At 31.8% G+C, this 12,653-nt stretch overlaps 1 protein-coding gene across 1 annotated transcript; it reads left to right on the plus strand.

Annotated features, from left to right (window-relative positions):
* Positions 1–2,433: 2,433 nt before the first annotated feature.
* LOC132724022 (protein limb expression 1 homolog) lies at positions 2,434–12,647 on the plus strand (the record flags this gene model as incomplete). The annotated part of the gene is given in 3 exon segments (XM_060708831.1): positions 2,434–2,597; positions 9,045–9,185; positions 11,682–12,647. Coding segments are annotated over 3 exon segments (719 nt in total), but the record flags the coding sequence as incomplete, so codon positions are not given.
* Between the last annotated feature and the right edge of the window lie 6 nt (positions 12,648–12,653).

Here is a 12,653-nt window from a genome sequence, read left to right on the forward strand (position 1 = left end):
TATTAAACACTGCCGCTATTTCTCACACTTATGTCCCAGCCTGCAAATTATTTATGCATAATGTAATTTTAGATTGTTCCATTTAAAAACACAACACATACATGTAAAATAACAAATGATTATGATTGACCCTGTTCAGCTGTACAAAACTACTGATTGTACCATTTAGTCCTATTTAATAAAATTGATTTAATTTGTTTAATTTGCAGGAAATGAAAAAGATCTACTAACATGCCATTTAAACAATATAAACAATCATTAAAAAGAAATCATTGAATAATTTATATTTTACAGATTATACATGTATAGATTAAAAAGAATTATCAGAAAAACAAATGCATGAAGTTGAAAATAATTTAAAAACAACCTTGGTCTCTTGTTACAAATGTTAATAGTTTGATATATAACCTGTTTCTGCATTAATGTAACTTAAGGTTTATAAATACCTGATTCTGTTGTATATCTCCTTCAACAGTCCCAGGTGATTCTGATTGTTATCATACCAATACTTAAACACTTTAAAATCTTAAACAAAACAATATCTTCAAAACTTCTCAGTAATTTGCTCTCTTTGCTGACCCAGATATCTTAGAATTCAAATTTTACAACAGTTACTGTAAAACTGGACAGGTCTATCATTATGTAAAGCAGGGTTAATCTACTCATCATTTTAACTTTCATTCTTTGAGCGTAAAAGAAAATATCAAATAGCTAATAGATATATAGATTTTAAATATCATTACAAATTTTTGTACAAAAAGATTGCAATGTCCTCCTAGACACATTCTGCACATGTAAAATTTATAATGTTATCTCTCCCCAAAATAATCACATGGAACAGCCTGATCTGTCGGAATAACCAGGGAGTAAATTAGTCATGCACAGATGGTCAATGAATTTTATCAAGGCTCTGATGTGTGTAGGGTAAAATCTCAGTGGATGTAGTATTTATTTTCCTAAATAAAAGCAATATATATTGATTAATTTTAATAATATAGAATATATATGAGATTATTTCATGCACTGTTTTTATTTTGTTTATTTATTTATTTATTGTTATCCAAAAACATGAATTCTTAGAATTTAAAAATGGCAAGCAATGCAATCCCATCTTGATTATTACAGTGTCTGAATGATTGAATCACAGACTTTAATTAATTTATAGTTAAACTTAAAGCCTGTAATTAAATGGATATTATTTCATTGTACATAACTTCATGTAGATTTATTGAAATAATAATATGTATTTAACAATCAATTCATTTACTTCTTTTGCACAGACATTTTTTCTGAGATACCCTTTTCCAACTACATGAAATGTATAAAGTGTCAAATTTCAAATCATTTACAGTAACTTGCATTAAAATAAATGATGATTTTATATTTTCTTCGTAAATTTACAATACTGAGCTGAATATATAAAATAACTAATAACTAATAATACTTAACTTTAGCGTGGTAATCTAGTTTAAACTAGTTAATTATCACTGATACTATCATTTTTGGAATTTTTTTTTTTTAATGTGTACACTTTTGACAAAAATTTTCTAAGTGTTTCCATTATACTTTAACAAGAAATTTCTAAGTGTAGATTTGTACAAAAAATTTCTAAGTGTCTACTAATTGCAAGCTTGCGGCATTGCAAGCTTACATCAAATGTTTGCAAGCTTGCATGAATTTTAAACAAGCTTGCAATATATTTCAAAAGTCATCGCAAGCTTGCGCAAGCTTGTTGCAAGCATGCAGCAACCTTGTATTTCAGCTGTAAGCTTGCAGCAAGCTTGCGACAAGCTTGCGGCAAGCTTGTCGCAGGCATGCATTTTGGTTTGGGTAATGATGACTATGTTTGTTACAAGTCGAGCTTTGTTGTTACAAGTCGAGCTTTGTTTATAAAAGTTTATCTAATTTAAAGGTATTGATTGACTTATGTCCAAAATGAGTGAATCTTCCGCGATTTTTAAATATTTGAACACTGTATTCAATTCATTGTGACTTTAGATGTAAATGAAAAAGTGTTCAGTGTAGAAACATTATCGTTGCAATATTGTTGTACAACATCGAAAAAAATATCTTGATCGACCACGCTGAAAACGTTGTATTACTGAATAAACCTCACTATCTGTTTTTATCACAGACTCCCGACTACTAGTTCCGCTTGTAAACATCCGCTAATTTAACTTTGTTAAATATCGACTTTGGGATATTAGTCTCAAGAAAACAAGACATGGAGCTATCATACTTTTAATTTATTTGACTTTAGGTATGACTTTGTAAAAATCAGTTACTGCCTTGGCCAAACCTTATACGTTTATCTCGACATTTCGTTATCTCGATATTTTTTGGATGGTCCCGATGACTTCGAGATAACGAGATTCGACTGTATGTAAAAAACGAATGATTAGGTGTGTTGCATTGTTTTTTTGTTGTTTACAGTTAATGTAGTGGAGGCACTGCAGGAGTTCTGGCAGATGAAACAGGATCGAGGTGCAGACCTGAAGAATGGGGCTCTTGTCGTGTACGAATCCCAGCCGTCTAACGCCCCGCCATATGTATGTTTTGTATCTCTGCCTGGTGGAAGCTGTTTTGGAAGTTTTCAGGTAGCTAAATAGTGATGAAATTTTTTTCGGTTCTTTTTGCAATATCAAAGGACAGCACCATACTTGAATAAAAGTAACTATTTTGGAAGGTGAGGGGAAGATTTTGCAGTGACAGACCCTTTAACATGACTTTAAATTTATTAATCTGTGCAGTTTGGGAACGCATTTTGATATATTTTTTGCAGGTATTAATTATCATGAATTCTACTAAGATTTGCATATCAAGGGAAAATTGTATTAGAAGTCTATACTGGAAAACAAAAATAGATCTAGTTTCAAAAACTTGGCAAGAATGGCTTAAATCAATACAGTAGACTGTTGAGGTTCTGATATATACATGTACTGTAATTGCATTTCAATTCTATGATTGCCAAATTTCTTGGTACATGTGTATAGATAGGAATAGTGTTAAAGAATTTGTTAAAGATAGGAATGTTTTAATCTTAAGTTGTAAATAACAGTTCAACCTGTTGAGTAACACCAATTGCATATATTTGTATGATTTAGTACAATAATAATATTAATGGACCAGTGACAGGTTTTCTATAGGACTCTGTGATGATATCTATAGAAGTGTTTATTTATTTGGGAGAAAACATGGCTGGGTAGCTTAGTTGGTAATGCTGCAGGACAGATTCAAACCCTCAGGGTTTTCATTATGAACATATTGGCATTACATATCATTGGTTGAAATGCTGTTAAAATTCAATTGTATTTTTAGCCTGTAGATTAAAATATCCCTCTTGACAATGGCCAAATCAGTTGTCTTTGTTGGCACATCTGTTGCCTCATATAAAAATGAAAACCCTGCCTTTTGACAGTTCTATTCTATTACAAGAAACTTCGCTTCACACAGATATCCTAAAGAAGCTTAAATAAAGTCTTAGTTCAAATATAAATTATATCAAAATAAATTTTAACTTTACTTTTTCTGTTTTATTTTATGACACTGTTGACATAATTTATGTCATTTTCATGTCGAAAGAGTAACTATTTGATGGTTCATCATTATGCAAGGAAATGTCCCATTTTAAACATTAAACCACAAGTATTTGAGACGGCTATTTTCTTTTATTACCTTTTACACTTTTGCACTCCAATTGGCGGCTTATGTTAAATAAGTCTTTTTATGTATTGAGAGAGGATTTGAATTCCAGTATTGTCGCTTGAATAAATGTTGAAACGTTACTTCTTTTGACAAATATTGTAAGAACTTGAATAAGTGTAAGGCGGATCATTAAGGTGATAATATGTAATGTAAATAAACTTTGTCAATAAAACTTTGATTAGTTTGGCAGTCGTGCTGGGCATAGATAAAAACAGGTACTGTTGACTAAATCTATAATTTGAACCGAAAAGATATTGTCCTGAATGTTGAAAAATGACAATTCATGAAAAGTTTTTTTTTTTTCTTCAAAAAATGTTTGTTTTTGACACACATTCATGTTTGTTTTTGACACTCAATCTGTAATTTATATTCCTACAGAACACCATGATGAGTGGGAGGTGGGGAGGGGGTCACAGGGGTATATACATGTATTTATTGATAAATTATATCATTAAAGCATACTTATAATTGAAAACTGTGTGTGTGTGTGTTCTCCAGTTAATTCATTTCACCTATGATCATTTGACTTTGCTGTTAATACACAAATAAATTGCAAAATGTACTTTCCAATATCCTAAGGCTATGTCAAGTATGTGTGAAATTTGACTAAATAAATGTTTTGGTCAGGTAGATGTATACAACATATATACTTAAAATTTACATTGGTTTATATTGTTATGGTTGATGAGCATGTAAAATGTGATGATTTCAGGTATTGAATGTTGAAGCATTGTATAGGAAATGATGATGTAACTTCTGCATTATTGATGAGGATTCTTTTGTTTTAGGAGTTTTTTAATTGTTCTGTAGGAGATGCACACATTTAGCATTCGAAGACCTAAAATAAATCAGAAACTTAATCTTGGCATCACAAAAATTTACCATAACCATCTTTGGAACCAACATGGTACTGATTTTGCTTAACTACATTCATCACATGCTAATTAAGTGTATACCTAATGAGAACGCATGGGTTACCGAGGATGACCATAACAGTTTCCTATTGCTTCATTTTTCATATGACCTTATAATTATGCTGTGAACTTTTAACAGTCCATTGTTAATTTAAGGGTCAGTTTCATATATCAACTTAAAGTAGCCAGTTAATACTTGTATAGAGTGTGTCCAACCGAATATTTTGTCACCTGATATAAGTGCAGTAACAGGTTAAGTCCTTCTGAATTTAATAGGAAATAACCATTTATTGCACTATGGTGACAAATTTTGTGTTTTAAATGGTGCAAGTCATTATTGTTAAAGTTCAAAAAATTTATGCAACTGAAAACCTATGTAAAAGAAAGATGGACGGTGAAACCAATTGTTGTCCCATAAATTGAGATCTTTAAAATTTTTCCTTTAAATTTTAGATATATTGTTGATAATACAAGAGATTTATAAATAAGTCGGATTGCATTTCCGTCCCTCAAATTCCACGACATTATAATCCCGGCTTGGTTTGCACTTCTTTTTATCTATTTAATGATAATCTTTTCATGTTTTTCAAAATATTTTTGTACCATACTGTTGAATAGAGATGATTTTATTTTTGAATGTCACCTGAAAAATAAAGCTTTAGCTTGTCACTAATTTTAATCTCTGGAATTTAAATGTCCGTGGAAAATTGATTAAAGCTGTTGATTAGGGGAATCCATAAATGAAAAAATTGAATAGAAATATTTGAAAGGAATATTTTCTTAAATACTGGATAATTCATACCATACAATCATTATAATTCATTCTAATTTTGATCGTTAGAAGACGAACGTACTGGAATTTCATTTATTTAGAGGAAATTTTAACCGAATGAAAAAGAAAATGTTTTTGAAAAAAATTTCTAAATGGCTGTTAAGTATATTCTGACATCACATATGAAGGACTGTTATTGAATAGAAAGGGGCAATTAAAAAAAGAAATCTTACAAAAGAATATTTTGTTAACACAATGGGTGATATAATTAACCCTTTATGCCTGCCTGCTGGTGTCAACAGATTTTATCCCTACCACAAGTGCAGACCTAGATCCGAGCCAGTACATCTGTACTCATGGTTTGCACTGTTCACAATTCAGTCATTAATACATATTTTGAAGTTTCCCCTAAAAAGGATAAGTGGTATAATCCATATTGAAAGATGGACAAGTCCATTGAAGACATTTAATGTGGTGAGGGTTAATTTACTCTAAAAAGATTTGCTAATATGACATCAGTTTAGAGACAATAGTAGTCTGTACTTTTGTTAGATTGATCGTTGATTCTCCTGCCCTCCAACATCAACTTGCTTTGAATGATTTAGTGAATATGTTGGAAGATTGTAACCTAGGAAGGAAAGACAGATAATTGTACTGTTATAAAATTTACAGATGTAGAGAGATTTGTTAACAACATTAATACTGTTGGCATGAGTAACAGATCATCCCCTCTCCCCCATCCGCCACAAAAGGAATAGTGGGGACTTTGACTTCTCTATTTCTAAAAAAAACGATAAAGGTTCCACCCTGCAACAAGAGTCTCCCCACTAAATTGTTGCAGGGTGGGACCTTTAATGGCGGTTTTAGAAATCCAGAAGTCAAAGTCCCCCTACTTAATGTACCTTTCACATCTCCTGCTATTTTATGTGACCAAAACAAAATGGCATATAGAAATTAAAAGGCTCACTTTCGACTGGTGCATAATAAGCCTAAACTTTATATAAATACATGAGCTGTTCTTATCCTAAGGTATCTTGTATATTAAATGAGGAAAACCTCTAAGGTATCAACATAATGGCTATACATTATTGTAGAAATGTAAATCAAAATATTCAAGAGGGAAAAAGAAAATACATTACAATTCAGACTGCATTTCTATATAATGGTGCATACGCATACATCAATCTTATGTACAGACTGGCGTGTTTTTATGCCACCGCAGCATCTGCGATGCGGTGGCATATAGCGATTCACCTGTGTGTTTGTGTGTGTGTTTGTGTGTGTGTTATATAGATTATATAGTGAACTTAAAAAATCTTCTTGTGAAGAACCACTAGTCCAATTTCAACCAAACTTGGCAGGATTGTTCCTTGGGTGAAGGGCTTCCAAAGTTGTTCAAAGAATTTCATTCCATGCAGAAATCTGGTTGCCATGGCAACCAAAAGGAATTATAAGAATAAATTTAAAAAATCTTCTTGTAAAAACCCAAAAGGCCTAGAGCTTAGATATTTTGCATAAGGCATCGTCTGGTAGACCCTTACCAAGATTGTTCAAATTATAGCCCTTGGGTCAAAATCGGCCCCGCCCCGGGGTCATTGATTTTCACTATATGTACATATAGTAAAAACTTAAAACACCTTCTTGTAAAGGCCTAGAGCTTATATATTTTGCATTAACATTGTCTGGTAAACCTCTACCCAGATTGTTCAAATCATAGCCCTGGGGTCAAAATCGGCCCCGCCCGGAGGTCATTGGTTTTCCTTATATGTATATAGTAAAAACTTATAGTAAAAACTTCAAAAAAAATTCTTCTAGCAATTGACAAATGCTAGAGGTTAGATATTTTGCTTGAAACATTGTGTAGTAAACCTCTAGCAAGATTGTTCAAATTATAGCCCTGGGGTCAAAATTGCCCCCACCCTTGGGGTCATTGATTTCAATATATACATATAGTAAAAAATAAATAAATCTTATTGTCTGAAGGTACAAGGCTTAGAGCTTTAATATTTGTTAAATAATATCATCTAAAGGTACTCTACAAAAGTTATTCAAATTTTGCCTCTTGTGTCAAAATTAGCTCCGCCCCCGGTGGCCATAGGTTTTCCTTATATGTATATAGTAAAAACTTAAAAAATCATCTTCTCTAAATTTACAAAGGCTAGAGTTAAGATATTTTGCATGAAACATTGTGTAGTGAACCTCTTGCAAGATTGTTCAAATTATAGCCCTGGGGTCAAAATTGGCCCCACCCCTGGGGGTCATTGATTTTCATTATGTACATATAGTGAAAAAATGAAAAATATTTTTGTCTGAAAGTACAAGGCATAGAGCTTTGATGTTTGATATATAATATCATTTATAGGTCCTCTACCAAAGTTGTTCAAAATTTTCCCCTGGTGTCAAAATTGGCCCTGCCCGGGGGCAGTGATTCTCATTATGTACACATAGTAAAAACAGAAAATAAAACAAATGTTTTCTGAATGGGAGAAAGCTATAGCTTAGATATTTGACTTGAAATGTTATTTGGTGGACCTGTATCAAAATTGTTTTGAATTAAACCCTTGGGTCAAAATTATGCCTTGCCCAAGGGGACAGTGACCTACTTTCTTGTCCTTTGATGTACAGCAATGACATTTTGACCACGTGCACAGTTTTAGTTGTAAAATTGAACTTTGATATCAGGTGACCTAGATTTTGATGATGTGACCTACTTTCTTGTCCTTTGATGTACAGCTATGAAATTTGAACCATGCGGTGGCATAGCATTTTTCTCAAATGCAATCTTGTTTTTTAATGTTTAAATACTTCCTTTAAATGTCTTAACTATCGAGTGTTGAAATAGTGATGAATGTATCTTCTGATTAAATGTTTTATGCAAATATAAAACTTTATATGTGACAGACGATAATTAATTATACAACTCTGTCGATACTTTAATACTTCATGTCACCTCGGAGAAATATTGCATTTTTTCTTATTATTAATCTAATTACCGTATATATTCTTTTATCATCTCTGTTTCTATAAATTTATGATTGTATAACATTTATATTTTTGTATTATGTCTATCTCTATAATTGTACCATGTATATATTTTTATATCATCTCTTTAATTATAATGTATATATTATATAATTTTTATATTTATCTCTATCTCTAAGATAATACTGTACATCTATATATTCTTTCAACCATATCTCTATGTATGATTGAATTATACCATATACATATATTCATTTCTATCACGCCTTATAAAATATAGCCAATTAACATTAAGCGTTAGAACCTTGTGATGTTTCAGTAGAACTCATTTAATTTGTCTAATCCAGTCTGATCAATTAAGCTTTGTTTCCACTTCCAGAGTCCAAAAAATCCATATCAAATTCATATCGTACCCAATAATATATAGTCCAAAATATCAAATGCATATCAAATAGTCTCCATCTGGCTTCATTCAGGGTATAAAATCATATCAATGCCTTTAATATTTAAATTTAAGGTAGTTACAAGAGCTTTTTACTTAAAGTAATGATGTTATTTATCATGATTGAAGTAGCAATTTTTACCTCGGGAATATACATAATGATTATCACAATTTGAATGACTTATAAAATCACTTTTAATTTGTTGTCAATCTGTCTTCTTTATTTTAGCACTGTCCAACAAAGGCTGAGGCAAGACGTAGTGCAGCTAAAATAGCCTTAATGAATTCTGTGTTTAATGAACATCCATCAAGGAAAATTTCTGACGAGTTTATCGAGAGAGCTGTGACAGATGCTTGTGCTTCCTTCAAGGTAATAATACATTTGTACAATCATGGAAATGCTTACATTTATATAGTAAATATGGTAACCTGGCACACATTTAAGTTAAATATGGTAATAGCACACACATTTATGGTAAGTATGGTAAAAAGGTTACAAACATTTAAGGTACATTAAGTTTAAGGTTGCATAATATGTTAAGATTAGCTTAGTAAATTCACACACATTTAACATGTTAAAAAGCTTACACACTAAGTTTACATGGTAAAAAGCTTACATATTAAAGTTAGCATGGTAAAAAGCTTACACATTTAAGTTAACATGGTAAAAGGCTTACATATTTAAGTTAACATGGTTACAAAGCTTACACATTTAAGTTAACATGGTACAAAGCTTAGACATTTAAGTTTACATGGCACAAAGCTTACACATTTGATATGGTACAAGCTTACACATTTAACATGGTACAAAGCTTACACATTTAAGTTGACATGGTACAAAGCTAACACATCTAAGGTAACATGATAAAAAGCTTACACATTTAAGTATACATGGTACAAAGCTTACACATTTAAGTTGACATGGTACAGAGCTTACACATTTAAGTTGACATGATACAGAGCTTACACATTTAAGTTGACATGGTACAAAGCTTACACATTTAAGTTAAAATGGTACAAAGCTTACACATTTAAGTTAAAAGGGTACAAAGCTTACACATTTAAGTTGACATGGTACAAAGCTAACACATTGTAGTTATCATGGTACAAAGCTTACACATTTAAGTTGACATGGTACAAAGCTTACATATTGAAATCTTGCCGCTAGGGTAAGAAATGGCCCTGCCCTTGGGTCACTTATTGTACATGAACTTACTGTAGACTTTTATAGGAAAACACTTAAAGTTTTAAATCTTCTTGTAGCAAACTACATGTCATAGAACTCAAATATTTGGTATGCAGCTTTGCCTTGCCAACCACTACAACTGCTAAGTGTACAAAAGTAATATAAGTCATGTACCTTGGGTGAAAAATGTTACCCAATGACTTATTTCTGAATCAAAGATTTATGACCTTTCTAGCAATCAGTCTTGGGTGAGCAATCTCAGGCCATCATGGCCCTCTTGTATAGGTAAGTATGGTAAAAAACTTGCATATTTTAGGTTAATATGGTAGGTAAACTTTACATATTTAGGGGTGAATACGTGGGTTGTCTCAATATTCTGTGACAAGATTGTTTAAAAGCTAAATAAAACAAGTACAAATTTGATATTTTAATATATTATAAACCCATATAATTTAAAGATTTTCACAAATTTTTATAGATAAATATCAATTAACAACAAAAATATGCCATAAACACCATGGCAACTAACTGAATCGCGGCGCACGTCCAACGTCAAAGACGGCGTTAAATCTATATACGGCGCCTTTCTCAAATACTCTCCATTTGGCTTTCAACGCAATAATGGTACCTATAAGTCGTCAATTTCTGACTTAAATCATGTGGTTGTTAATGTCTGTTGAATGCTTGGATGGCATACATTAATTTTTGCTATACGCGGACTTCCGGTCTCGTTACTCCTTTTTTTAGCTGTAGGAAATAGCCGACGAAGATCGGTCTTCCTATCCGTGTTTTCCTTATTTTCGCTTTTTGCAGCGCAAAACTCTGGTTCCGTTCATGCCTTTTGTACACAAATGCTCAGAATATGTTCCTAAACTGTTATATTTGGTATATTTGTTGAAAATCGTACATGTGTCATCTTGAAATAGTCATAAAACCTGAGTGACATGTTCACTGCGCCGCAAATTCTTCGAACGTCGCCATTTTAACTTTCCTATTTTATATGAGATATTTTCATTTATTCGTATCTTTTGCGTTTTTTAAGTTATTTAACTAAAATTTTCAGAGATGATTTAAACATAGCAGCAGAGGAAGTCAACGTGACATTGTGCAGACACATGATCAGATATTTGAAATATACGTAATTAATTTCAGCCTATTCATAACAAAATGTAAATTATTTGACGTGCGCCGGTAACTCAACCCAATGTCGTTAATACTGAAAATTTCTAAGTAACTAGGGTAAATTTTTTTTAAATGATTTGTTGTAATGTTAAATAATAAACTTAACGGTTATATGTGTGAATTATTTTCTATTGGCGTTAAAAATGAACCGGCTATAAAATTTGTCACGGACTTTTGGGACAACCCTCGTATTGTTAGAATTTCCATATTTATGGAAAGTGAAAGTTTAGGCAATTTAGTTATATATGTAGAAATGTTCATAATAGTTTAAAACAATATTCTATGTAGATCATGTACTTATTGACATGTACTTTGTATAGATACAACAGGAAAAAATATATTTCAAGTTCTTACAGTCATGTATGCAGTAAAAATTTTTTATTTATTTATTTGTTGATAAAAAAATATATGATTAAACACTTAGATTTGTAATTAAGAATTGTATTTTGTTACTTAAATGTTCGAATGAATTATAATGTATGTGATTTTGAAATTCAGGGCAACATGGCTGAGGCAGACAACCCTAACACAGGGATTGGTGCATTTCGCTTCATGTTGGAATCCAACAAGACACGAACAATGTTGGAATTTCAAGAACTTATGACCGTGTTTCAGCTGTTACATTGGAATGGCAGCTTGAAAGCTATGCGCGAGAGAAACTGTTCCCGGCAGGAAGTGTTGTCACATTATTCACATCGTGCCTTGGATGACGACATGCGTTCACAGATGGCGCTCGACTGGATCGCTCGAGAGCAGGAGAGTCAGTCAATTATCGAGCGGGAATTAGAAATTGCGGAGAGAGAACTTGAAAGTGCGAGGCTTGCTGGACGTGAATTAAGATTCTTTAAGGAAAAGCGGGATATTCTTGTCCTGGCATTGAGTCAAATCGGCCCAAGTGATAGCTTAGCTTAAATAGTGCATTTAATTTACAGCATCGTTTACTGGTGACAGAGATGCTAAAAAAGACATGTAAGCTATGAGCAGCATAAAGAGCAATAATTTTATATCAGTTTTTAAAGTTTGGTTAGAAGCTACGTTCATGGAACTGATATATCAAAGATAGATGTTCTGTTTTATCATGAAATTTATCAGATGTATATTGAAGACTTGAAGAAAAATAACAATACCAGAAACAGGGTAGAAAGTATTTTATTTTGGCAAAATAACAAATTCAGCACGGAAAGATATGCAGTGTTTTAAAAGATTATATTTTCATTAACTATTTTTGACATTTTTATAAATGCAAATATTATTGTCTATTATGATAAAAAAAAGCATATTTGTTCAAAAAGAAAACTTGTGTTCATAAGTGTTGTGTATTAATGTACATGTATGATCAGTAAATGTGCATGTTTAATGTACATGTACTATTAATAATAGATGACCCATTAATCTGTAGGGGAAAATAATTGTATTAATATGTACTAAAAACTTTGAGCTGTTTGGAGAAATTGTTTTTTGAAGCACAAA

This window comes from Ruditapes philippinarum, unplaced genomic scaffold, assembly GCF_026571515.1.
Source record: "Ruditapes philippinarum isolate M1 unplaced genomic scaffold, ASM2657151v2 ctg25545_1_1_1_1, whole genome shotgun sequence".
Lineage (NCBI taxonomy): Eukaryota > Metazoa > Mollusca > Bivalvia > Venerida > Veneridae > Ruditapes > Ruditapes philippinarum.